This window comes from Aptenodytes patagonicus, chromosome 1 (genome assembly GCF_965638725.1).
Source record: "Aptenodytes patagonicus chromosome 1, bAptPat1.pri.cur, whole genome shotgun sequence".
Taxonomy (NCBI): Eukaryota; Metazoa; Chordata; class Aves; order Sphenisciformes; family Spheniscidae; genus Aptenodytes; species Aptenodytes patagonicus.
The window spans coordinates 192,599,892-192,627,652 of record NC_134949.1 but is presented as its reverse complement, the minus strand read 5'-3'; the positions used below and the strand labels follow the sequence as shown (position 1 = coordinate 192,627,652).

At 39.2% G+C, this 27,761-nt stretch overlaps 1 protein-coding gene across 1 annotated transcript; it reads left to right on the top strand.

The window, feature by feature from the left end:
- The first annotated feature begins 1,930 nt into the window (after positions 1-1,930).
- SUGT1 (SGT1 assembly cochaperone of MIS12 kinetochore complex) lies at positions 1,931-27,761 on the top strand. The gene is made up of 13 exons (XM_076363212.1): positions 1,931-2,051; positions 2,143-2,188; positions 6,062-6,152; positions 6,859-6,928; positions 7,281-7,351; positions 11,357-11,410; positions 13,186-13,202; positions 14,244-14,278; positions 14,894-14,990; positions 16,033-16,140; positions 25,429-25,519; positions 26,379-26,560; positions 27,216-27,761. Exons 1-13 carry the CDS (start codon positions 2,020-2,022, stop codon positions 27,315-27,317), a joined length of 996 nt encoding a protein of 331 aa, XP_076219327.1. The 5' UTR covers positions 1,931-2,019; the 3' UTR covers positions 27,318-27,761.

Sequence of the window (27,761 nt, the reverse complement as noted above, 5' to 3'; positions counted from 1 at the left end):
TGGGGTGCCATTGATCGCAAAGGTCTTTGTAGCTTGTATAACACAACTGTTGGCCCAAACGGCTAGGTCTTCAAAACCTCGCATATTGCAGTGTTTCAACAGAAGGTGGATTAAAAATAAATACGATGCCTGGTAAGATTAGTGGAATGTAAAATTAAAGGAAGTATGACTTTCTGTGATTGAATTCATGCAGGAGTTTTATTGATTGGTTCATAAGGTTAAATTTAACTCCAAAGATAAGCATACGAGTCCTAGGAAAACTAATGGGAGTAGAACCGTGGCAGAGAGAGTTCAGTCTAGTTGACTAGAAGTAACTCTACAAACTGTATCAAACGAGCAATTCTTTGCCACAGCTTCCCCGTTTCTTGGCAGTTGAAACCGCACTGTTTAATTCAGTGTTTCTTCCCTCTGTCTCCCATGCAGTAAGGCTTCCACCTGCAAATCCAATGCGCCTCACTCCATTTCCAGGAAGGCTGGCCGTTCCCAAACCGGAGCAATTGCTGCCCGCTGACCGGTGGATGTTTATCTGGCAGTGTTCCCCGCAGCTGGGGAGCGCTGGCAATATTGCTAGGAATGTGGGTAAGCGTTGCAGAAGCGTATCTGATACAGTTCTCATCCTGAGGGCTATTTCAGATTGACGAAAGCACTGGAGAGGGAGGCTAGTTCTTTTAATCAGGCTATAAAATATGGACTTTGTCCTGTAATACAAGTATTTCATACTACTAGGAAACCTGAAGTGATAATGCTTGACTGACGTTAGTGTTTTTAAATGTGGGGAAGTTGTTTAGCTGATTTACTGGAAATGCGAAAAAAAAATCACACCATAAGGTTACAACTTCGCCAGCAAAACTTCTTGCCATAGATGCAACTATTATAAAGGGAAAATGATTTGTCAGCTTAGTTTATGTCAGTTGGAGAAACGGAGAAAATCTCCAGCAGACAATAATGGGTCTCCAACAGCAGACCCTGTTGTGTAACCAACAGTAAATGAAAATCACTCCCTTCCCATGTCCTCGAGGCTCCAGTCTACCAGCCGGGTGTACCCGTACTCCTAGCTCCCCTCAGTATGACAAAGGGAGGGAGAAGCTGGAGTAAATCATAAAACGAGGGCTCACATCTGGAGTTGGAGCAACTCCTCCCCTCTCACAGCTGCCTTTGTGCCTGTGGCAGCGGCCAAGCAAAACACACGATCTCAAATCCCAGCCGCTGCCGACTCAGAAAAAATTGAGGCCGCAGTTCTTTTCTCCACGCGTGCGAGGCTGTGGAGGAGAAAAAGGCACCTTTTTTCTGAGGCGTTTCACGGAAGGGAGCCCGGGAAGGGGGGGGAGGAGGAGGAGGAGGGAGGCAGGCAGGCAGGCCTCAGGCTGCCAGCACTGCCTCAGCGCCGGGCCCGGCCCGGCCTGGCCCACCGGCCGGGACGCAGCTGTCCTGCCAGGCGGACGGAGGTGCTCGCTGACACACAGTGACAGCGGCGGGTGCCGGCACCCTTCAGGCTGGGGCGAGAGGAAGCGTCTGACCTTCAGTCAAGCCCAGTGCCTCCCGGGCGGGCCGCCCCGGCGCCCGCGGCCACGAACGCCTCAGCCTTCAACCCCGTTCCCCTCAGGCTCGCACCCCAAATGGCAACTGCGCGGCTTCGCCAGCTGCCTGCTCTTTGCCGTGTCTGCGTGTACCCCGTTTGGGAAGCCCCGCCCGCGATCCGGGGCAAGTTTCGGCAAGGAAGGAGCCGCCAACCGCCACAGCGCCGCCATCTCCCTCAGCGCCGCCGGGGGAGGAAGAGGCGGGCGGAAAGGGCTTTCGAGCCCCTCTGCCCCGGCCGGTCCTCCAGCTCTGTGGCAGGGGGAGGAGGCGCGCTTGCCTCGGTAGCCACGGCCGCCCCGCCTCGCCCGGAGAGGCGCGGGAGGAGCTTGCGGGGCCGGTTCGCCCCTCCGCATCCCGTCAAGCCTTGCGCGGCTGCGGCCTTGGGGTTTGTTGCGCGGGTGCTTCAGCGTCTCCAGAAGTTTCCTGGGGGCGGCGGGCGGCATGGCGGCGGCGGCGGGAGCGGCTCCTCCGCGGTGAGGCCCCCTCCCGCCCCTGCCTCCCCGCCCCGCGCCCCCTCCGCCCGCCTCCGCCTCGCCCTCTTACGCCGTTGTGTTTCCTCGGCAGGTTCTCGGACGGGGACGTCGACCGGGACCCGGGGACAGCGGCGCAGGTGAGGGGCGGGCCGGCGGGGGCTCGGAAGCGGCGGGGTGCGGCGGTGGGCCTTGCCCCTCGGGTGTTCCGAAGTTTGCCGGCCTGCCGAGCCGTCGGTGTGGCGGTGCTGGAGGGAGCCGGGGCTTGCAGCGTGCCGTGCCGCTGGTAGGGGCGAGGGGAACAGCTGAAGCGCCGTGCGGTTGCCGTTGCTGCGAGCCGGGGGCTTGCAGAGTTTCCCCTGGAAACCTCTCTCGTGTGAGGTCTCGCTGCAGAGGAGTTCAGCGCAGTTCTGCCAAAATACTTGTGCTACTTGTGTTGCAAAGAAGGAAAAAAAAAAACCACCCCACCAAGCCAACTTTCTCTTCCATGTGGGTAGATGGTAGTTCAAATAACTAAATCAGTTGTGATTTGTGGTTAAAAAAGCCCCAAGCTTATTGAAGAAATGTATTCAACCTTTATTAGTTTTTATTCTGCCCTGATCTATTTTTTTCTCTTTCTATATTTTGTGAGACCAGAACTGATTTTCGTTTCATCTCGACATAGAAATAAATTTTTTACAGTGAGAACAATCATTCACTGGAACAACCTCCCCAGGGGTGTGGTAGTCCCCATCACTGGAGGTTTTCAAGACGTGACTGGACAGGGTGCTAGATAACCTCATCTGGGCTCCCTTTCCCACAAAAGGTTGGACAAGATGATCTTTCGAGGTCCTTTCCAACCTGGCCTATTCTATGATTTTACCCATTAACATGTATTAATGTGCTTTCAAAGGTTATTTTTACTTAAAACAGAGAGTTAATGAGAAGACAGAACTGGAGGGTGGATGAGTAGTTCTATTTAACATACTTGGAAGGGGAGAGGATGTAAATGGTTAGTTCTGCTTGAATAGATTAGGTGGCAGAAGCATAAGATGATGCTGAATTATCTTTCCATAAAGAAAACGGTGCAGCTAAATCTTACATTTTTGGGGGGTTTAGGCTGTAGCTTGTAAAAGTTTTTCAGAAGATGAATGACATCTAAAAAGCAATTTGCAAATATAGTTGGCGTAGTAAAACTAATTAAAGATCTAAAATAAAAAAGTAAGTTTCCCATTGTGGGGGGAAAAAAACCCCAACCAACAAACAAACCAGAAAAACCCCAACACCAAAAGGTCTTTGGAAGTATTAAAGAATACTATCAGAATATGCATTTGTTTTTTTTTTTCTGTATTAACATAGTCGCTTTGCTTTCCTAGTTTATATTTCAGTTCTTTGTACATTCAGCACTTCAATATGTAACACATTCTATAGGCATTATTTAATATCTGATACAGTAATACTAGCGTCACTTTTGTAGCCTTTTTTAAAAGTACTGAATTGAGTAGGCCGATTGTGCTTGATAATCTCTGAACTGCTAAGTCCCATAGTGCAGTATAGCATTTTGCTGACTTAAGCTTGGATCTACAGGTAGTATACCACGTTTGCATGATCTTAGGTGTGCTCTTTTAGCTCATGTACTTAATATTTCTGATCTGGGACATGATACCGTACAAATGTTGCTGTGTAATGCTTCCACACCTGACTGGACTTGTGTCCAGTTGGCATGGCATTTCTGCACTGTGTCCCCAGGACTTGTGATTCCTTTAACTCCTGGAGAGCATGCTTCGGCTTTCTGCACTTGGGTCTGATACAACTGAAAGGTCATCATCCATCTTTAAATACTGTCTGAATGATAAAGCTGTGAACTCTTCAATGACTTTCCTATCATTTTAAGTTGAAAACATAGTTTACTGTGTGGAATAAGGATGTTTTCTATTTGCTTTTCTTTATAAAATGCTCTGCAGTGTGAGTCTTGATGATTTAGGAGAGAATCAGAACTGTATGTTAAAACTGTAACTGCTGAAACAAACATTCATTGACTTTGTTTCGGTGAGGGGTTTTGGCAAATGATAAGCAAGGGTGGTGACCCTCTTAAATTCAGGCACAAGTGATTCAGGAGACCGAAAGCACCTTTAATTCATACAAACTCTTATCATTAGCATGGAGGGACTCGAAAGGTCCCAATGTATTTAGAAACAGATTTGCAACTTAGTTGCGTGGTAAGGGCCTTTAGAGTAAAAGTATGTAGAAAGCACGTACTTGAGTGTTTGTGAGGACAAGGTCTAAGCTTGTTCTAAGTAACTGTTGCTGATGTCCATAATCTGGAATTCTTGGTGCTAGTTGAGTATTTCCCAGCTGCCACTTGGCTGTCTTCTCAAATAGCTGTGTTGTAGGAGTAACTTCTTTTCGTGTGTGTCTGAATGCGATGTGACAACTTACTGACAAAAAGCCAACGAAGAGATGAGTTTCATGCTGTTCAAGATGCTTGGGTTTGTTTTTTTTGCTTTCCTGGGGTGAGGGCTAGTTCTGTAGAAGAATCCATTAATGTGTTGTGCACTGGTTCCAATCGGTGCTACTGTCATCAGCGTAAATCACAGGAAATAATGTTCGGAGTGAGAGGTGATCTGTCACGGAAGTGACTCTGCTTGTGAAGTGCCTGTAATGTTCAGTGTCAGAGTCAGACCCCACTTGGTTTTGAGGATCAAAAGCTGTACTTCACCTCTCGGCATAATATGCACCTATTTTAATACATGCGTTACCTCATGTCCCTCCCATGTGGAATACCTGTAGCCATTAATATTTCTGTAATATCTGCTTTTGCATGGCTTTAAATCTTATGAGGGCATCTGTATAATTTGATCAAGTGTTGCTTGTTAGAACTGTCTACTGCCTGCCACTTTCTTTAGAGACCCCGAAGGTTTTAGAATTGTATGCTACACCTATTCGTATCTTATGCTGATAAGAACTCATGCTACTGCTAAAAGAAGCTGTTGTGGCCACTTAAGTCCTAGTTGGCGTAAGTGTTTTATGTGACAGCTGTGAAACAGAACAAGGTACTGATCTGAGTTAAAACTAAGGCAGGTCCTTCTGCTCTTTTTCTCTGGCTTGGAGGGACAGTGTTTTGGCAGTTGTACTGTACTAAGATTCATGCAGGTTTGAAGCCTATATCTCAGCCACCTTCATGCTTGCCAAATTCTGAGTAGGAGTCCAGCCAACTTAGCAAACAGAGTTACTGTACTTAGCAATGTACTGTAGTGGCTTTTGGAAGACCTACTGTCTTCTATCAAGGAGAAGAACTTACCTCACTAATAAGGGGAGAATTGGAGATGCTCTTTCCAGGTGTGTGCATTGAGTCATTGTGATTTTATTCTGTTGTGCAACAGTCATAAACTTTTCTCACAGCAAGCATAATATAATTATTTCAATCTGTTTACCCAGTGATTCCCCCAACAAGGGGTTGCTTTATGCTTATTTCCGTTGCGCAACAATATTTCCTGTGAGCCCTGTGCTGCATAAGTCTTTTGTTCTCCTGCTTTTGTGCTCAGCGTAAATCGGAACAATCTCCTATGCTCAGTAATATCATGTAATATGGTATTTCATCATGTGTTGCAACGCTTTGAGCATGTTATCCCCACACAAGTATTTTGACATACTGCATGTTGATTTCCAAATTCCTGATACTGCAGTGCTTCCTCAGATCCAGCAGACCTGTATGCAAATATGCTGAGAACTGTAGGAAGGTCTTTGGAATGTAGAGGATCACCTGTGCATTAGGCTTCATGTTGAAGGCATTTGAAAGTCCTGTTTCCTTCTCAGTAAGAAACAGGCTCCTTGAATTTGATATAATTGGCAGGTTCCTTGTACTTCAAGCTCTGATGTTTAAGCTTTGTGAATGAGAACTGAGCAACAGCTAAACATTCATACCAGTTCAGGATATTTTCTTCTGAAGTGTCTCTTATTTGACAGGGTTTGGTATTGTATTTTTATGGGGACTTCTGAGGTGCCATTTCATGTTTTTCTATGTGTCTTTACAGGAACTGACAACAGCTTTGGAGAAGAATCCAGATGATGCCGAATATTATTGTCAACGAGCTTATGCTCATATTCTTCTACAGAAATATGCTGGTAAGATCTTCAGACAACACAGAATCCTCTTAAAAGTGTATTATGACACGTTCTTTACAGAAGATGTCTTCAATCTGCAGCCAAATATAGTAATAACAGAAAGTGTTATCTGTAACTTAATATGCTGCTTCTACAGTTAGGGTATAAATTTATAGTTTTCTTTGTTTTGTTTCTGCAAAACTTCCAATGAATTGGGTACTCTGCAGTCCCAGCTTTCCATTTGATTTTAGCCTAGTATTATCTTGGCAGCTTTTTTTTTTTTTTTTTTTAAGTAGACTTCTTAAGCAGATTTTAAGCGTTGCGTTGTAAATATCTTCCATCCTTATGTTTTTGGTAGAGACTGAATCCTGTCGTGGTAGGGATGTGATAACTGAATAATAACTGGGAAAAAAATTAACTGAATAACTAAAGATTTGGTCTATTTTTTCTTTCCAGTAAAAAACAAACAGATTCACACTTTCAGATCCAAGTAGAGGATTTGACTAAATGAAAGTCATGCTTCATCTTACATAGAGCTCTGTAGCTGAATGAAAGGTTCATCCATGGCGGTTGTGACTAGATCTAATTCAAACAGTGTGATTTGTGTGCAAGCTAAGAAAGCTAACATAGTACACCTTAAAAAATTTTCACTACTTAAAAGACCCACAGTTCACTGCTTTTTGTAACACATTATTATGTTCTTCACCTTTAAATTGATTTCTAACAGATGCAGTTGCAGATGCAAAGAAGTCCCTAGAACTCAACCCCAGTAATGCTGTAGCACTCCTTAGAAAAGGGTACGTATCATATATTGTGCTTTGGGAATACTGTGATAATCTGTACAGCAATACTGGTATTTGGATTATGGCTCAGTACAAACTTCTTGCAACACCACAAATGAATAAATTTAATGCCATACTGCTTCTAACCCGTCCATAATAAAGCTGTGGTTATAAGAAACAATTGAGTTTGGGGTGACTATCTTAACATTCTAGCCATTTCAAAAACACACCTCTTGGGTGATTTAAATTCTTACACGTGTAATTTTAACCAATATAATGTGTAAACTAAGGATGTTGTGATCTTCAGAATGTGGATTAAATTGAAAAGTAATTACTGTTTCCTTGTGTTTTTCTTTGTTCATGTCAGGTTAGGTGAATATCATATTAAAAACTATGCATCTGCTTTAGAGTCTTTCAGAGAGGGACAGAGGTTGGACAGTAAGTATTAAAGTTTCTTGTGTGCACAGTAGTCCTTTGCTAATGAGAAAAAACTCCTAATGTGTTAGTTGAAAGTGAAGACCAAGGCTGCCTTTTTTTTTTTTCTTTTCCCCTCCTTTTCTCTTAAGGCTAATGAGTTAGGTGCCTGACTTGAGATGTCTGGTTTTTGGGAAGGTGTGTGCAATCACTGCATGAAAGTGTAAAACTGCTTAAAAATGTGTATCAAAATTCATAGCAAGTAATATATGATTTTTTTTTTTCTTTATAAAATGGGAGAGTGTTTTCCTGCTTCCTGGAAGTCTTATGAATAAATGATCACAGTGGTGTGGTATTAAGTGTTGTAGAAATATTTCCGAACAGAACAGGCTCCTTATACATAGCTGGAATTTCTTGGTTGTTAAGCCATTTGATAGACTGGTCTTTAGAAAGAACATGCAACTTGGTGGGTATTGAAACTGACAAAATGGATTTTTACCTCACATTCATTATCACTTAATTACAGAAGCATGTTTATTATCTGTCTTTTTTTCTTAAAGTGTTGGCTTCCTGGCTGGATTTGCGCACTTTTTAGTTTGGGGAGAATTGGAGCTTTTTTTTAAATCTGAATTTCTTCTAGAAGCAGGAAAGGAGTAGTTCAATACAGAAAGCTTTGGTAGAAGACATTGGGAAGCATACAACAAAGCAATTGCAAGATGATTGTAACTCCTTGCTCTTCCCTCCTATACGCCATTTAAAACAAAACCCTTTCCTCATTCCGTTCCCTCCTTCTCAACAGCAGAAGAAGATGGTAAGAAAAGCACCTTGAAAAGTTACACAGAGCAAAGTACACTAATCTGATAAGCGTTGTCATGGTCTCAGATCTTTCTAGTATGTTGTCTTATCTGTAACAGTGGCTGGGACCTGAAGGTTTAGCAAAAATGTAATTACTTTGCCTCCCCCCAGTAAGCGATCTGCTCCTCTGATGTAATCTGATCTAAAAACTGGAGTTTCATGGGAGAGTGTTTGCTTGCTGCCAAGTGATTGTGCTCCCTCCCACTCTTGTGCTTGTTTAGCCTCTTCTTTCAATGCATTAAGTCTGCAGAAAACTACTGTTTTTAAAATATTTTCCCCCTGGATTAATGTGTTGAAATGGAGCAATGAAGGGTCTGAGTGCTGAAGCCAGCGGAAGTGAAGCGGCAGAGCAGTATTGGGGCAGTGGTAATGGTGGTGGAAGAGGGATGTGGTGGAATTGCAGCAACTGTTAGTTGTCAGCTTAGGCTGCTCTGGAATAGGCGTTAAAATATAAGAAATTTCCTAAGTTGTTTCAGTTTTGGTAGTTTGGATAACTAGGTAGTCTCCACTAGTTTGTACACTAGAAGGACAAGTGTGTCTTTGCAATCTAGCCAAGTTCTCTAGTATCTTCCTGTGAAAGGAAGTGATTCCTCCAATGACTTCCATAGCTTTCCTTACTTGATAGGTAACTTTTCATACATCTCCAAACTCATCACTCCTGAGTTTAACTGAATAAGTAATCTATATTTTTTCATATTCTTGCCCCACCCCAAGCAACCACTATCAATTTGAGGCTTTTCATGTGCATGGATTTTGTCACCTTTCTAGTTTGTCAGTTGGAGTTCTTCAAAATACAGATTATACACGAAATCTCCTCAGGCCAGAGCATCTGTTTGGTTTTTTTCATTCTGTTTAACTTCACATCCTACTTACGTTGTAGGGTGCAACAACACACAGAGCTGCAGGTATCTTTTTAGATAAGTCAGTGAATACCAGGTCTCTCTTAGCTAATTCAGAATCCCTGAAATACAGTGCAACCTTTTCCTGTGTTGAATTGCTTGACTTCTACCTGTTTGAATTTAATTTGCTATTGTTTTGCTGCTTACCCAGTTGAAGTGTTTCTGAAGCTTCCCAGTCCTTCCTGATTATGCTCGCATCTGAAGATGGCTTCCGCTGTGCTTCCCGTATCTCATTACAAAATTCTGTGACCCACTGTGAGATGAGAAATCTCCTGAAGGCCTTTTTAAAAATACAGATTTTTAGTTGATTCTCTCCCATATATTACCTAATTTGCTGGCAAGTTTATGTCAGTAACAGAATTTGCCTTTGTAGTTCTGCGGAATGTTTGATGGATCCCAGGTGAAAACAATTGTGAGCATAAGCATTTTGGCAAAACAATTAACTTCCAGTTAAATGCAGCTAGTGCAAAATGAACAAAGCACAGAGGGAAAATTTGCCACATGCTGTTAAGCAGGTGATAAAGAGAGAAGACTTTAGCTGTTCCTGCCTCAGAGAGGATTGCTGTGGTGGGGAATTCTTTGCTGGCAAGGTTGGTTTCTTTGCCACGCAAGGGGGCAGAAGTACACTGGTACGTGTTTCTGTTCCTTGTTGATGTAAGGGCTGTTTTAAATCTTAATCTGGAATGCTAACAATTAATTTAAGTTGCAGGGAAGCTCTGGAGCTCATCTAATTCCATGCCCTGGCCAAAAGCAGTATTAACTTTGAACTTGCATGTGTTTGCTCAGGTCCTTCTACTGTTGATTTCCAAGTATCTCCAAGGCTGAAGATTCCACAGCCTCTTTGGGCAACCTGCTCCAGTGTTTGACCGCTCTTTTAGTAGAGAATTTTCCTTATCTAATCAGAACTTACTTTGATGCGTCTTGGGTCCTTTGCCTCGCTTCCTTTCCCCATGTACTTCTGCGGACAGTCCGTGGTCAGTCATCTGAATACCTTAAGTGTACATTAGGTAATTGAAGACAGCCCTTGGATCCCCCAGCATAACCCTCTGACAGTTAATTTTGGAGAATTCTATCTGAAAGTAGGTATCTTCTTTTCAGGATTTGCTAGGAACATAGAAGACTGCAATCAGTGACTGATTGTATTGTAATATCAAGACAGCCATATTATTATTTGCATTTTTAGCTTTTCCTAACAGCAACTGAAAGGTTACATAAATGTTATGTAGCTTAAAATTTAGATACCTTTTAAGACGACTGGTGGGGATGGCAGAAGAAAAGGGAAGAGGATATGGCTTGAGAAGTGGGGTAACAATTTTAAGACCTAAGGCACACCTTAAAATTTATGTACATTTTATATTTGAAGGGGTTGGGGTGAATACTTTGCATAACTGCAGTGGAGTCACACTTGGTGTTACATGCATGTCTGCTGGGAACTCTTTTGTCGAGCCTCTTCAAGCCCTCTGCTGGATAGTTGGCTGCGTGAACTCCCTCAGTGTGAATTCTCTAAGTTTAGCTATTCCTAGTAGCTGGTCAGTAACATTGCTACTTTTTTACTTTGTGACCGAAAGATGTTTCTGGGAATTTTGTTGAAATAAGATGATTACTCTGTCATTACACTACTACCATTTGAGCTAATTTCCAGTGAATTCACTTCTGTCTGGGGAGCTTGCTTCCTAGAATATAGAGGTGTTACTAAACTTTTCTATGATTTTGATTCATAGAGTGGAATTGGCACCTATGTATTCCTAACAACCCTGAAGCTTCAGCTGTGTTTGTAAAGTTTGTGTGAAACCACCAGGAGAAGATACTTGGTGTTTGTGAAAACTTGTGCAACTTTGGGTTGTCCTCAGAACAGACTGTCTCTTCTTGATACTTCTCTAGAGAGGAAGAATGTGACTGAGTGTTTGAAAAAATAATTTTAAGAATAATGGAAAAATGTGTAAAACTGTACTTCTTGCTTTCCAAACAATTATACCGAGCTTGAGCAGACTGGAAAGCAGTAGTGTATTTGGGTCAGTTCCGACAAAATCTGGTGTCCTACAAATTAATTTAAGTTAATTAAATATAACAGAGTTAAATAGTAGAGTTGTATAAAAATACTTAAAGCTTAACTGGCATGACAGAGATTACAAGAAGTTACTAGGAAATACCATTTTTTAATAAATTGATGGGAGTTTGGGATGAATTTGTTCTGATTGGCAGTTGTAAGAGATTGTTTATGCAATACATGTAGTGCTTGAGGAGTTTTAATGTTATTGTGTTTGATCTCTTTTAGATGTAGATGATACCTTTACTATTTGGATTAAAAGATGTGAGGAAACACTAAATGGTAAGAGAAACCACATTTACTTGATAAGGGATTTGATATGCCCCGTGCTTTGAAGCTGTGTCATGTTTTTCAAAGATTTACAGCTTATCTCTTACTTAGAACAAAAGAAATTTATGTTTTAAAAAAGTCACTTTTTCCTATCTCTTGTTTCTCTGAGTGTACATCCTGAACGCTTCTATACTTCAGATTTAAAGGAACATTAGTATTGGGTTTTTAATGTAATAATTAGCTGTGACAGAGGAGTACCTGTTTAAAGTTCAGACGATCATAATTAATTTTAACTTGCTTTCATATACAGCTGCTAGCTAACTTTAACTGTGGAAGCATGTGTCAACTTGCTTTGTAAAAACAGCATCAAAATCAGTTTTCAAGTCTTGCAGAATATAACGTTGGAAAGAGAGGTGGAAATTTGGGGATTTTACTCTGATTCCACTGATTTTTCCACATTTTACTCTGATTGGGGATTTTTACTCTGATTGCTGCTCTGGTGTCTTACCCGTTGTAGTCAGCGTGTGTGAGTATAGTTTCCTTTCATAACTTCCTACAACCTGACACCGCTGGCAATGAACTCATCCACCGTGCTTAAACTGCCTGTGGATTTTAATGAGCTATAACCCAATAACTGCTGTAGTTTTTTCCTTCACTTGTTGTGACTTCCTCCCTCTTTGTGGTGCACACTGGAGAATGGGGTAGTAGACGTAATACAAGTTCATGTCAACCTGTTGACTAAAAAACAAAGAGGAGAACCTTTTTGTGTTGTGTAGGAATGAACAAGCTTCTGCTTCATGATACATTTTTGCCGGGTTTATTTTCATTTGGAGAACTTAGATAAGTGATTGACATGCATGGTCTTATTTGCAAAGAATTACCTTGGGTGACAACTTTTTCTGCCGTTTCAAGGAAAGAGGTTATAATACAGATTTTTCTCTAACATCGTAATTACTTTTTGCAGTGTTTTGTCTGGTTCAACTCAGTTATCCTGTTTTATCTTGAATATTCATCCCTGTCTTTTCTTTTTTGAGCCATTATCTTAATTCTCTGATACTCCAGGAAAAAAAAAGAAAAAACAAACAAACAAAAGAAAAACACCCAACCCCAAAACGTCTTAATTACAACTTAATATTCTTTTTTTATTAATCTTTATCTCTTTTTAGCAGTATGCATTATAAAGAAGCAAAAGGGAAGTTTGTTTCTTTTCAAACATACTTAACCTAAAATATTTTAGGAAAAAATATTTGAGTACTGAGCTATAATTTAGATCCAAGTATTACAGTATATTTAAGGTCATATAAGTGAATTTCTCTGCCAGATTTCCATCTCATTCCCCAACTGTGTTTGCCTAGCATGAGATACAGATTTGATGAGAACTTTGTGCTATTCCTATGGATGGATGATAAACCTAGTACAGACTCGTGGGAAGTGATTTTTTATTTTTTTTAAACTTTTGTTTGCTGTGATGTTGCTTTCATTAAAAAAGGTCTGTATAGGTTTCTGATAAGCAAGGAAAGTAATGGAAAGTTTGTTCCTTCTGTTAATCAGAACATGCCTTATATTACAGTTGTTCCTTTGCACAAGTTGCTGATTGAAGTCTGATTAAAAAGTAGAGTGTCATAAAAGCAAAATACTAGAGGTAGAACTGGCACATTTTTAACTCTTCTACTGTTGAGACTGGAGTAAATGCAGAATGTCTGGAGTAACTGAAGAAAGCTAGAATAAGTATATGCCTTGTAAGTTCAATGTCTTTTTCTGAAAGTGCAACTTTTTTCTTTCTGCAGCATCACAGACAGAAGTGGTAAGATGTTTTCCTTAATATGTTTACTGTTTTGATTTCTTTGTTAAGCTAGAGCATACTTAGGCTTCACTGGCTTCTTAAAACTTTCAGGCTTTAAAAATTATCTTTTCTATTGCATGCAGTTCTGAAGGATTTAACTTTCCTTCTAAACATGTGTTCTTTCATTTGAGACCAAGGTTGCAAAATTTGAACTCTGAAAACTCTTAGGAATGGCATACAAATCTGGCAATTACTGTACACTCATTAAAGTAAATTTTAACTTTGTTGCTTGCAGTCTGTGGCCTAATTCTACAAATTAACCAGCTCATCTTGTCAATACTAACTTGCTTGTGACTGCTAAGAAGTAACCTTTTTTTCCCCCAGTAGCTTGCCAGTGGTTTGTGTGGACTTTTTTCTTCTGTAACTTGTTCAGTTTTCAGTTTCCTTTTTTTAATTGGAAATCTTCAGAAGAAATGTTGAAATTGACACCCCCCTTTTTTTTTATTTTTGAGACAAAAATGGGAATTTGCATTGGATGTTCTGCTCCCTCTTTCATAGTTACTTCAATTTTTTAAATTTTAAGAATAGGATAGAGGAGGAAAGTGTACAGAAAACATGGTGGGTGTACGGAAAGACAAATCTTACAGTTAAGGTTTTTATGTTTAACAGTTATACCCTAAGTTCTCAGATCTGTTTCAGGCTTCCTTCATGACTTTTAGATTAGCAACATAGCCACTGTGTGTCTTTCAGGTATACTTCTTATCCAGGAAGAAAACGAGTTAAAGCTGAACTGATTGCTATTTATAAAATGTCTGACCAATGCATTCTAAGTTACAGACTGACATATTTAATGTAAACTGAAACTTTTTAATAAATTCTTAATCTGGCATAAATGGCTAGGAGAACAGTGAAGAGCTTTACCTGTAAGTTAATGCACAAACATAAATCAAGAGAAGGGGAACAATCAGTATGAAAATGATTTGTGTCTTTGAAAAGTACTTCATGGTATATTTTCACTTACACTGATGTAATTTTCTTTCCAATGGAATATGCTTCAACTAGAATACACAGCAGCAGCCTCTGCCACCAAAGATCAAGTAAGTTGACTTTAGCTTTACTGTGAGAATTAAAATAATTGACATATAGCTGTTCTTTGACTTGGGGATTGGAGAAGCAAAATAATGACTGTAGAAATTCTTTTTCGGTAACTTTAGAACATGGCAGTCTAAGTGAAATGTTTCTCAAACAGTGTCCTCGCTTTTGTTCAGACTGAATTGTGCTTTCAGGAGATAATGCCTCACTTGGAGAGTGGGGAATGGAGTAAGTATTCTGGCTTCTGTTTCTAGTTCTTGGGCTGAGCTTAATTCAAAGACAGCCCCATTATGCCTAGTATAGGTAATGTTTTTCAGAGGCTTTTAAGACCCTGAACTAAAAAGTGCCATTTAATTTATAGAAGGCAAACAATATTATGAATTGGCCAAGAAAGTGACTTAATTTTTATATGCTTCTTGATTAAAAATGATTCTTTGTTCTTTAACCACTGATCTTGTCAGTTCTGCAGCTGCTCTGTTAGAGGAAGGGGAAGAAATCTAATTTTGTATGTCTTCTCTCCCCCATTAAACTACACAACGTACTGTTCCAGCTTTTGGTGGTGTTCTGTACCTCTCTTTGCAGTCAGTTTTTTTCCTCTCTTTTCCTTTTTTTTTTTTAAGATATGACTGGTACCAAACAGAATCTCAAGTAATTGTGACCATAATGATCAAGAATGCGCAGAAGGATGATGTCAGTGTGCAGTTCTCGGAGAAAGAGGTGATTTGTATTGGTTATTGATACGCATCCCTAGATTCCCTAAGATGAAGTAATTAAACCAATGAACATTATCTCCTGCAATAGCTTGAAAAAACTGTTACAAGAGGTCTTCTGTCGGAGGGATTTTTTATGTACAGCTACATTGTAGACGTGTGTATGCTCAATCAAGTGAGGATTTATTGCCACAGCAGTGTCCACATAGGATTTATACACAAGCGATAGTGTGGTGTGCATGCTACAAAGGGAACATCTGTTTTTCAGCTGCTTGTGTGTTTGGAGGGGTGAGGGAGGAAGTGATCTGGACTTAAAATGTTTGAGTATGCATGCATCTGGAGTAGGAATGGACAGAGGCAAGGTGTTCTAAAAATAGGTATGAATGAGTAATATCTTGCTTTAGGACAATTATAGAAAAAGAATGAATGTTGGTGGGTGGGTTTTGGCATTACTAAGATTGTTAATGGCAGCAAAATACATATTTCAAGGAAGTGCAGTAATCTTTTTATTGTAATACCATATGCAGTACTGATGATGTTCATGTTTAATTTAGCTGAGAATAGTGAAGAGTTAGGTTCTTATTCTCAACTAAGTTGCTACTTCGTGAACTACGGGAAGTATTTGGTTGTTACTGTCTGGTTTAGATTGTTAAAATTGTGTGAACACTTGCCACGTAGTTTGTGTGTATTGGAAGGGAAGTTGCAAATTGTTTTCATGTTCCATTATTAATGTGTTGATACTTCATTTGCTGTATAATTCTTTCCCCAAAGAATGCAGATCAAACTGACAAGATAATAGGCTTTTTGAGTACTTGCTGGCTAAGAATTGAAATCTCCTGTTCATTTTCTAGTGTACTTTAGAAACACCGTGTTCAATAATTCAGTACTGTAATGGCGTCGTCTGAAATTCTGACGCCTGATGCTTTAAGTGCCCTAGTGAAGGGTCATTAATTTAATCACTTAATCTTGGTGCCAAATGACAATCCTTTACTTGGAAATGGAAAACTGCTCTCAAAGATGACCAGAGACATGTTTTCAACTGTTAACAGATGAATGCATCAGTGAAACTTCCATCAGGTGAAGACTACAACTTAAAGCTTGTTCTTCTTCATTCTATAGTGCCAGAGCAAAGTACATTTAAAGTGCTTTCAACAAAGGTAAGCTTCTTAAAGTGTAAATTATTTCTTTGACTGTTCCTGATGTTGAAAACATTTCTGCTCTATTGTCTTGTCTCTCCGCAACAGTCGTAATATCTTGCTTTTCATATTGAATTGCTTTTTCTTTCTTCAAGGTGCCTTTCAGCCAGTGGGAGGCTTTCTAAACTTGTGCAAGTATCAGGAATAGTAATATGATGGTGCTTACTGAAGAGCAAATGACAGTTATGTTGAGGATGCTTTTACTTGTTGCTGTAGAAAGAAGACTGTGGTCTTCACTCTTAGAATTCAGGTATTAGGAAAGTATCAACACCTTTCTACTAAACTCTTAGGAGCTAATATTGCTTTATGAAGCATTGTTATTTTTGTGTGCCCAAGAAATAAAAGTCAGACTTTGAGGATTTCAGTGTTGAAATAATTCTTTACCCTTTCATGACCTTTTCTTGCTGGTAGAGGTTAGCCATACGGTTAACTGTTCTTGGCTTTTCAAGAGGGTGTATTCCACACTGTTCCTGGAAATAGTACTTGCTTGGAGACACTTGAAAATGGCATGGAGTGAGGGAGAATGCTTTCGCCTCAGCATTTTGTTTCTTCTATATTACAGGTATAGAAAAGCAAGAAACTGACTGTGGTCTGGCATAGTATATATTGTTGGTATAACACATAGACAGACATATGCTTTGTCCATAGAGCCAAGCCTGAATCTCTGAAGTAGGAACGTATTGTTGGGTTCTTTCCTTGTATTTCAGCAGTGGTTCTGCAGAGCTTTTGGAAATTCCTTTGTGTTCTTATGTTCCATTTTACCTGTTCCCTTCTCAGAAAGGTACCTATAATTGTTCTTGCATCATTTCAGGGAAAAGGGACTTCAAGATGACACGAGAGGATTGCCATAGAAAGTTGGTCTTGTTTTTCCACTCCTCGCACTAAGGAAGCTGGGCAGGTTATGTGATTGAGTCACGTGAGCTCTTACACTGTGGGAGATAAGCACAGTGCTCAAAGTATGTAGAAAATCTGCTAGTCCATTAGTATTTATATAAATTTGAGTGGAATGGGCACAGACCTTGTCAAGAGGAGTAACTGTGGGGTCCTGTTTGCTTTATGTTCCTATCTAGCTTATGTTATGCTTTTCACTTGTCTTGAAGTTTACCATTATTTTCATGAAGCATCTGCATGCTACTGAGCACTGTTGAAATGAACTTGACTTTGTCTTTCTACGCTACCATCTCTAGCCTGGGTTAATTGCTGGAATAATCTCCAGTAGTCTAGGAACCTCAGTCTAAACCAGGCTCTAAAGTGGTGTGAAAGCTTTAGTTATGTTCAGGCAGTGTCTGACTTGTAAATATTTTGCATGTGTTTCCAAATGTTACTGTTCTTATATAATTATGAGAGAATATTTTTGAGACAAAATGGGATTAAGAGAGAACACAGAAAGTGTTCTAACAGTAGAAGTCGGCGCTTCAACACGTTCTTCCTCTTGCAGAAAAGAATAGTATGAGGACACCTGTGTAGGTATAGTGAAGGAATACAACTTAAATGATGTCCCAGCTAATTCTGGTTCTGACCAGCAGATGGAGTCTGGCTGAAGAAAAAAATTTAAAAGCAGGTCTACGTTATGCATGCAGACTTCTTTAAAGGCCTAGAATATTTTACTTTGAAAAACATTAAGCGCTTTAACGGAATGGTGCGGCCTTAATTGTATTTGCAGAATTACAGATTCTAAAATAACTGCGAAGAGCAGACAGAACTTACAGACTCTGGGATTGGTTCTTTCAGGGAATGTTAATAGTGGTGAAAAATGCAATTGATACCTTAAGAGTTGTTTCTTTCCTAGCAATGAAATAGAAATTATACCTTTCAGTAAATCCATGCTGTGTCGAGCTCTGAGATACGAAGTCTCTGTTTGGAAAAGAACAGAACTAGCAAATGGTACGGAAGTAGCATAGATAGATGTTTGGAGGTGTTTGAATGGTTTCTGTATATGCAAAAGTAAATTAGTGTTCATAATCTGCAGACTTTTGACTTCAAGCTGTGAGCTAGAAGAGGTAAAACACTTGACTGTGACTCAAGAACAGCATGTGTGGGTGAAGTCCAGTTTTGAGATAAAATCTTCATCTCTTTATGCATCCTAGTATTGTATATTCTCTCATTGTCAACAGTTTTGCAGATGATACAGACTGCCTTTAATAGTGCCTGTATGTATTACTACCATGCTTGGAGCCATTTTTTTACCTAATTTAAAAGTTCATTTGCTATTTAATAGAGATCACTATGTGCAAATTCAGCTTTGAGTCGATTATGGTTCCTGTTCACATTTAGTTGCAAGTTACTTAGAATTACCTGGTGTTGTTCAGCATATAATTCTGATGATTTAAGGCCTCAGCTTAATGTTCATGTGAGAAAATGCTGAATACAACTGTATTGAGTCCTTCTCTTGAGGGAGTTGCTATGTATGCCTAGCATTTTTTTTTCTTGTACATGAACAGCATAGTTGATAGATCATAACTGGATCAATTGCCATTATTGGTTATACTCCTCATCTGTCAAAGGTGACTGACTGGAGTAATCTGATCAAGCAAAAAGTAACAGCAGCTCCAAAAAGGACCATGTGAGTTTGAGATTTGTGTCTTACAAATGGCAGCTGATCTGGTCTTTGTACGTAGCATGACTTTGTACACAATAGGTAGGATTTTGTGTATTTTGGTGGTCATCCTCAATTGTGTCCAGGTGTCAGGTGAAGTGGGGGGAAAACTGTGCCACGCTGAAAACTGCATGTTGCATTCAGCATTTAACAGGAGGAAGGTACCATTTAGTGGTGCTACTTGGTTTTTTTACTTCTTTCCAGAAGAGGGAGCCAAAATGTAAAGGCTGGACCAAGTTTGCTCTTTGGAAGTTGCCTGTGTGCAGTTATCCTGTAGCTCAGTGTGCATAATATCATTGTGCTCCCTTCATAAAAGGAAAAAGGCATAAAAACTTAACATGAGTGACTAAACACGTTTAAAGCAAAACTAGCTGATCTGTCTCTGTCCAGAAAATATGTCAGGAAAGTAGAAATGCACAAATAGTGTAAGGATTTCTAATGTTCTGAAACAGTTCTTTGTGCACAATCAGCCTCGCTTTCTTTTCCCTCTTCTGTTCAGTCTATCAGTCAGTGTATTTGGGATTCCAGGGGAATGTTCTGCCATGTTCTGTTGGACACTTGTGTAACGTGAGCAGTTTCTCTAGGTCTTCTGTTGTGTCCTAGGTGATGCGGAGGATTTTCTTCTCCTTAGACCTAGAAGAGGAGAGTAGGGATGAGTATGTGCTTTTAGCACGTGTGGTTATGAACTTGAAGGAAACTTGAGCTAGTGCTTTCTCTTTTTCTTTCCCTCTGCTCTTGCATCTGCAAATAGCCTGGGGACAATTACTGTGAGTTTTTGGTTTTTAATGGTTTGGGCTTTTTGTAAGCGACGACTTGCAGCAATTTAGAGCCGTTTGAAAAAGTGGTAAAAAGTGGTTTCTTTACCCCAGAACTGTCCTTTTATTAGAGATCAAAGTTGTGCTGCAGACAGGGGAGGTGTTAGAAATCCTCAGCCTCTTTTACAGTTGACATTTGTTACTTAATAGAGATGTCTGAGGTAGAAGCACACTCTCAGCAGCTTCATGCCAAGAATATGGTAGTGTGCATCAGTGGAATGTTTCTTTTTCTCAAACCACATTTTGCCTTGCAAACTCTGAAATACTCTGTGCAGCTTACTGGAAAAGCACACCGATGCCTGTTGCTAAATGTAAAGGAAAAGGCAAAGAGTGAAACTGTTTCACATACTCTTGGACTGTCGTCAGAGCCTCTATTCAGAGGCAAATGTACACAAATAGATAAACGAGGAACAGATTTATTTTAACTGAAGTTGGTTCTTACTGTTGCAGTCTGGTCCTTAAAAGATACTTTCTCGTTTTGGATATTTTCATTAAATTGCTTGCAGACACTTGAATGCAGACTTCCCTGCTCTCATGTACTTGTTTTCTCTGTGAGGCTTTCATTCAGATTCATATCTCCCATATATATTCTTGAGTATTTTCTGTAAATTATAAACTGATATTTAAGATATGAGTTGGATACTCTTCAGAAATTTCTTGCATCTCTTAGGCAAGGCTAGTTGGAGCAATTTCCTGGCTAGACCATAGAGAAACCTTCCCAATCATTGGCATGATATTTACTTGGCTTAAAATAAGTTTGATTTTTTTTTTTTCCTTCTTTATGAATGCAGATGGGTGTAGGGCAGATTTAAACTTGTTAATACTGTGAGAACTATATTTTAAACAAGCATGTAAGTCAGTGCCCATGCTTTATATAAATACATACAGGAAAACTATGTGTAAGGGTTTTTCTCTGTCTTGAGAGAAGATGGATTTAAGAACTATTAGAACAGCGATGGTTTACATTGAGGATGCAGTGACAAAGAGCTTTAGGATACCTAAATGATCTGTATTGCTAGCTCCTTCTCTAAAATTCAAAGTTTTAACAAGTAGTTGCTATGTAATATCAGTGAGGTGGAAACTGACCTTTTTGCACTCAGTTCTCCATAGTACATAGCTGGCAAAGAAACTGAAAGATGCACGCTGAATCCCTTCTGTTGCAATATATTTGCTACAGAATAAATTTCTTAATTATCATTTATTTGTGATAAAACTGTAGAGTTATTTTCATCTCGGTATATTTTGTTTAAAGTTAAGGACCGAAGATCGTGGAATTTGGAATATAAGCAATGTATAAAAGGTCTTTGAATAACTAGGATACCAAAACTGTACATGCATATGATCTTAGAGGTAGTTTGAATAGGTCATACATTTTTAGAAGACAGTGCTATTTTGTCCTACCCTTAAATTTAGGTAACAGAATACGTGAGATGACTGCAAAATGACAACTCTAAACACTCTAAATTTAGAACTCGGACAAAGCAGTCAGTAGTTCAGTAAATAACTAAGTTGATTGGAAACTCTGAATTCTTGTTTTCGTGTGTTTAATATAGCAAAACATCAGAATTTAAAAGGGTATTTTTTGATGCATCTTAAAATTAATGGCTGAACTACTGCCTGAGCTTTGACAATTCTGATTTCCTTCATCCATCTGATCAGAGCTTGACACAAATTTGCCAGTGGTAAGTGAACTTTCCCTTAGCATGGACTGTAAAATATAAAACACAGTAGAAATTAGAAAAAAATTCTTGTAACTTGTCAGTGTGCACCAGAATCTTCTTTTAGGGAAGAAGATAAAAATTCTTTCCTTTTTAATGTTTCTCAGTTAAACTGGCAATGTCTGTCCCAGAACGTAAGTTCAAGTGAAATCTAGTTCATCAAAGGTTTGGGCTTTTTAACAGCAAGCTTCTACCTAGAAAATTAATGTTGGCTAACTAGCGTTGTGTTTAGCTAAGGGGAGAAATTCTTTCTTAAAACTAGATTAAATGTTCTTTTATGCCAGTCATCTTAAAGTAAGGGGGTTTTGTGTTCTTTTACTACCAATGAAATAGTTTAGAATAGCTTCTGAGAGTAACTCTGTTGCATCTTTTCTGATAGCTAGCGCCTGGATTAAGCTGCAGGCAAACTCGGTTAAATCTCTGATAGGTTTTTAAAAATGGATTACTTTTATGACTAGAAAATTCTGTGAGTAGAAATTTCTCTGTATCCTTTCACTGCAGATGGGGTTTCTTCTAGACGATGAATCCCCCATTCGACCCTCTTCTCAGAGGGGCTGGTTTCTCTCAAGACGGTATTTCAAACAAGTAGTGCATGAATTACTGTGTCAAAATTCCGTATTTCTTTTCCTTTCTGCTTTGCTCACTTTGAGCCCAAAGTACCAGGAACTTAAAAATTACAACAGAACGTGGATTATTTCTGCGTTGGAACTTTTCCTACATCTGGAGTACTGTGTCCAGTTTTGGGCTTCCCAGTGCAAGAAAGGCACTAACGTAGTGGAGCAAATCCTAGTGGAGGGCTACTGAGATGGTCAGGTGGCTGCACAGCATGAGCTACAAGGACAGGCTGCGGAATTAGGCTTGTCCTTAAGTGGCATGCAAAGCATTTAATTTGCAATGAAACTTTCCTGTCTCTTATTCTAAAGTTGGCACGAGGCACACAGGCATGCGTTTTATGAAATATAAATGTTAAATCAAAGTAGTTGGCAAAGTGTTGATGTATTTCTCTTGCCCAAGTACTGAATTTTTTTCAAAGGAGAGGAAAAAGCTAACCGTACTTACGTTAGATGTGACACAAATGTCCGTACTGATATGTTACTTGTCTGTGTGATAGCTATCAGCATCTGCCATAAAATGTTCATTAAAACACATTTATTGCCGTTTGTGCACATAATTGGGACTCACAAAGTTGATTCTCCTTAGATCAAATAAAGCTCTCAAGTTGAAGAAATATGCGCCTTCACAAGCAGAATTTTATAGCTTTATATTTTTGGAAGATGCGGTTGTATAATGGTATACAGCTAATGATTTCCCCAGTTTTTGCTCCTGCCTGCCGCTTTGCCTAACGAGTAACTTCAGTTGAAGTGGATGGAGTAGATGGGGGAGAGGTTTAATCATGTCATAAATACATTCTGTCTCAATTCTTCAGCTGTCTATACTTTAGCTTGGCAGGGTTGAAATGGTTTATATCTAAGAAATCTGCATCTTACACTGGGAATTAGTTTGTAGCATTTCCTTTTCCTTAGGGATGTTTGTCATGTGGTACTGGCTTAGGGACAGTTTCAGAGAGGAAAATGTAAGAACTAGCAGATTGAAAAAAGGAGAGGGGGATTACTGGAGCAGCAAAAGTAAAGATCTTCCTTTTTTTCTTCTTTTTATACATGGGCAGAGTACTCTGATGAATAGCCAGAGGTCTTTATAAGGGTTATTTGAGGAGGGTTGTATTCCGAGAAGAAAAAAGTCCATGTTTAGTAGCTCACATCAAGCATTATATTGCATTAGAGGTCATTCTTGGTGTGGATAAAATAGTGTGTATTTGAGATACTGAAAGATATTGGTGGAAAGCCTGAAGTGTAAGGGTAAGAGGAGGTAGCAAAGGAAGAAACAAATGGAAGAGAAATTGAAGTGGTATAGGGTTGAGCAGTCTCAGTATCAAGCATTTACTCTCTGTTTTGTTTTGTTTTTTTAAATAGATCATATTGGGGGGGGGGATGCACTAATAAGCAGAGTATAAAATCTTAAAATTAAGGCCTCCTCAACTTAAATGTGCAACTGAATTGATAATACAGTTTCCTCAGGTTGAGAAGAGTTGTATAGGAAGCAGAGGAGAGACAAGTTGTTTTAAATTAATACTTATGTTTCACTTCAACTAATTAGTGCCTTTGTAAGTGGCTGATTAACTTAAATGTTTGACTCAGGAGATCCAAATCCACTGGGGGGAAAAAAAAACCAAAACAACCCTGCTAGTTCTGGCACTCATGGAACTACTTGTTTGTCTTGTACATAGATATACAAATATTTTAGCTTCCTTAAGCTAATCGCAGAGCATTAGATCTATGAGCGTAGGTGTTCAAAAATGAACTTTAAGGTTGTAATTTCCAAAGCGTTTTTAGAAGAGTCCAGTGAAGGAACCTTTGCTGCCTTCTTTAGTTCTACTGAAGACTAATCATTGGCATAGTTTGAATGCTGCTTCTGCATAGTTTCAACAGAAATCTCTGTGTCCGTACAGATTGTAATATTGAACTCTGGGATACAGGCCTTCTTTAGAGACAGTAGGTTGAGCAACTAGACTAATACAGTATTTTATTGTTATTTGATTATTTTTGGTTCTGTGACTTTCACTATTTTAAAAAGTGATACCCTGATGCTTAATTTGTGACTTGTAAAGTTGCTAAAAACATTGGAAATCCAACAGACACAGGGAGCGGGAAGTCAAATACATGTGGGTGTTGGACTTACAAACTTACTAAAACTCTCCCCTGCCTTGAAGGGCATTCCATGCCTCATGTCTTAAGCTTTTTGTTGTTCTCAGTTAGTAGAAGTTAGTGGTAGAAAATAAGTATTTAAACTTGTCTGGGGAAATGGTAGCTTGTGGGGGGGGTGGAAAAAGTAATCATAATTAAATATTCTGATTCTTAAAATGCAGCATGATTGCAAACATGGAAGCTTTGAAACTTAAATGAGCTCATGTCTTTATTTTTATAAGGCATCTCAGTCTGTTGCTTACCAGTGACTGATTTGAAGAATGGGTTAAATAAAGTTCAGATTTCAGATCAACGTGATGCTGTGCAAGGAGCTTGCTGTTAGGATCTCTAGGGTTAGCTTTTACAGTGGTGCCTTTGTTCTTGGGTCTGCAGGGATCCCCAGGTTGTAGTGGCTTTAGGTGGAACGAAGAACTCGCTTCTGCTGAGCTGTTCACAAATAAGGAACTACTGAAGTTCAGCAAGCACCGATTTCAGTTAATTAATAGCATCATATGAACTTCGTGACATTTTTGTAAGTGAATTTGTTGTTTGGAGTGACATTAGGCAGTCCTTGTTTTGCAGACATTGTTTTACAACTTTGTAACCCTGTGACCAAAGGATAAGGCTAATTACAAAAAAAAAAATTCAGTATGGTTTTGTCTAACGGGACTGTGTGTAGTTGTGAATAGGGCATGACATACTTCACTTAATTTTGTTTCTCCTATGATAATTGCAACCATATCCATTTTTAATTGCCAGTTTTGTCAATGAATACTAGACAGTTTTCTCCATAGCAGTGTGTGTTCATTGAACCAAATGAATACAGCTTCTGAATTTCTCCGGTGGGAAGATCTGCATTATCCCAGGGTGTTTCTTTGGCTTGTGTACTACACATCAAATAGGAATTTTTTTGGTGGATGAAATGTAAACCTAGATAAGAGTTGGATTTTGCAGTCCTTCAAAAGTACTATTTAATTATTAGAGCTGACTGGCAAGAAAGGGATGCTTGAAAGATAATACCGTGGTGCCTGGCAGCGTAGAGACATTGGGACTGGCCATTACTTTTGAGATACCATAATGTACAAGAAGAGTCAAGTGAATAGTAAGCAAAAGAAAGCAAGTGGTACTAAACAAAAGGGTAAAAGTCTGATACAAGAGCTATGCAGCCACGTAAGAGCTTAGTTGACATGTGACTTGAAGTCACGTAACTTCATCTTGTAAGGTAGGTAAATTTTGTTAAAATACAGGCTTCGTATTAAAGACTGTGTCTCTAAAAACAGGTTTATTTTCGTACTGCTACAGGATCCAACTAATTCAAACCCATTTGGCAGAACTGTTTGCCATCTGGATTAATTTGTTCTTTGCCTTGTGTTTTGTAGGTTGAGATAAAAATGAAGAAGCCAGAGGCTGTAAGATGGGAGAAGCTGGAGGGGCAGGGAGATTCTCCTAAGTTAAAGCAATTTACACCAGGTTCGTTCTCTGAACTATTAAGTATTAAATGGTTTGTTTGTATTAAGTTACTTGCAGTTATTAGTATTTTTTTTGTGCTAAATATTGTTAATAAAATCACAGCTTCATTTTTACAATGAAAAGCCTAATAGTCTTGTTTTTACTGCCAAGAATTGACAGAAAAAGTCTGCAGGGCATTACTAAAACTTAGGTATTAAATTTAGTCATAACTTCCATTAATCTGGTGGATTATTAAAGATATATGCTTGTCATTAATTCCTCTGGGCTTATCTGTTTTGGTCACTGCTTTGCAGTTCTATGCATTGTTATGCCTCTATTGTTGCTTAAATAATTAAGTATTATTTACTAAAGTATTCTGTCTCTCTTGGAAAGTAGTACTTTTGCAGTTTTTCAAGTCAGATTAACAATCTATCTTTGAGAGAATTTGAATTTCCTGATTTATTGATTTCGGATATTTTTTGCAATTTAGCTCAAATTTTCCTATGGCTCTAGGCTGCTGGCTTCCCCACTCCCCCCCCCCCCCCCCCCCCTTACTGTCAGCCAATATCTCCTGCCTCATTTTGACTTTAATTATTTGTGTTGCTGTTATCCAGCATTTTGTTGTTGGATAACTAAATTATGTAACTGTGTTTACTTAAAAGTAAACTTTTGCAGCTGGTGAATGTAGTCTCTTGCATTTCTTCGTTTCCTTTATTTTTGTTACTGCAATGCTTATATCAGTAAGGAAGAATCCATTTGCATTTTCAGATTCATGTTCCATTATCATCTCTGATTCATCGGAAACATATATGTCTGTGTGTTCCCTGCTGCTCTAAAAGTCGTGAGAAAATGCTTAGTTAACTAACACTTCTGTTTTCAGATACCCAGCACTTATATCCATCATCCTCTCACTATACAAGGAACTGGGACAAACTGGTAGTTGAAATCAAAGAAGAGGAGAAGAATGAGAAGTTAGAAGGAGATGCTGCTTTAAATAAACTCTTCCAGCAAATTTATTCAGATGGTACAGATGAAGTGAAACGTGCCATGAACAAATCGTTTGTAAGTCTTTGCTCTTTTTCTCTGAAGAAATGTGTACCTTTTGCACGTTGGCACAATTTGCTGAGCTTTGCGTGAACCGGGAAGCCTCTAGCTACCAAAACCTTGGGCCTATAATGAATGGCACTGGTTCTGTTGGAGGTACTGGTATAACAAGTCTCTCTGAAAGCTACAGTGTTGTACGCTAATGAATGTGACTTTAAATCCAAGTTTGTGCCTCATTGAAGCTTGTGCTTTGTCACTGGTCTCTTTGTTTCAATCAGTGTTATCAAAGGAAATACGGTTTTTGGCTCATCTAGAGCTTGAAGAGTTGCCATGAGTGAAAGGATCAAATTCCTTTTAATTGTTTATATCTGGTTCCTTTTATTTGTAGCCCTCATATTCAAGAACCTGACTGACCTTTTAAAAGCTTCTTGTTAATGAAGTGACATCTGATTGTGTCCAGTACTGATAAAAGTGTCGTTGGGCTGAAGATTATGGAATGATGGCTTTGTCAAATTTCATTCTATATATACACAGACTTCCTGTGTGACTTGCTTCTACGTGAAGCTAAATTCTTCACCTTTCTTCAGAATTTGTTAATCTGCTGTAAGAAATGTGGCTTTTGTATTACTAGAATTCCTCTAGCAAACTAAACAAGCTTTCTTTCATATTGCAGATGGAGTCTGGAGGCACAGTTCTGAGCACCAACTGGTCTGATGTTGGTAAAAGGAAGGTAGAAGTAAATCCTCCTGATGACATGGAATGGAAAAAATTCTAATCCCATTTTTAATCTTTTACCATCTATGTGTTGCCATAGTCATGTACTGACCACTGTGTATGGACATAGCATTCTTGGATTCAAAGCACTGAATGTTCCCTTGGAAACAGGAATTGTCTTTGCATTTTGCGTGCTTTAGAAATTCCTTCATCTGCAGATGTTAAAAGATATATTCAAGAGTGGAACTCCTATTTTCATCATCTCTGTCTAATTTTTGGAAATTGAGTCAATCACAGTCTAAATTTTCTACCGCCTTTATCAGCTCTGCTCTTTGGGGATGGGGTGAACTCTAATGGGCTGGTCAGGGTTATTACTTTATGCCCGATATGTCTGTTCAATAACTTATTAGATCTTGGCAACTCCGGTAAAAACACTTTTCAACAACAGTGTTAAAATTGTTTGCTCTTTAACTCTGCTAAATAAAACTGTAAATATAACTTTTTC

What these genes read in the sequence shown, in the direction of transcription:
- SUGT1 (XM_076363212.1), top strand. Translation starts at nt 2,020, where the DNA reads ATGGCGGCGGCGGCGGGAGCGGCTCCTCCGCG. An exon ending in TCTTCTACAGAAATATGCTG is followed by an intron (nt 6,153 to 6,858) that starts GTAAGATCTTCA and finishes GATTTCTAACAG; the next exon opens with ATGCAGTTGCAGATGCAAAG. An exon ending in GTGCCATGAACAAATCGTTT is followed by an intron (nt 26,561 to 27,215) that starts GTAAGTCTTTGC and finishes TTCATATTGCAG; the next exon opens with ATGGAGTCTGGAGGCACAGT.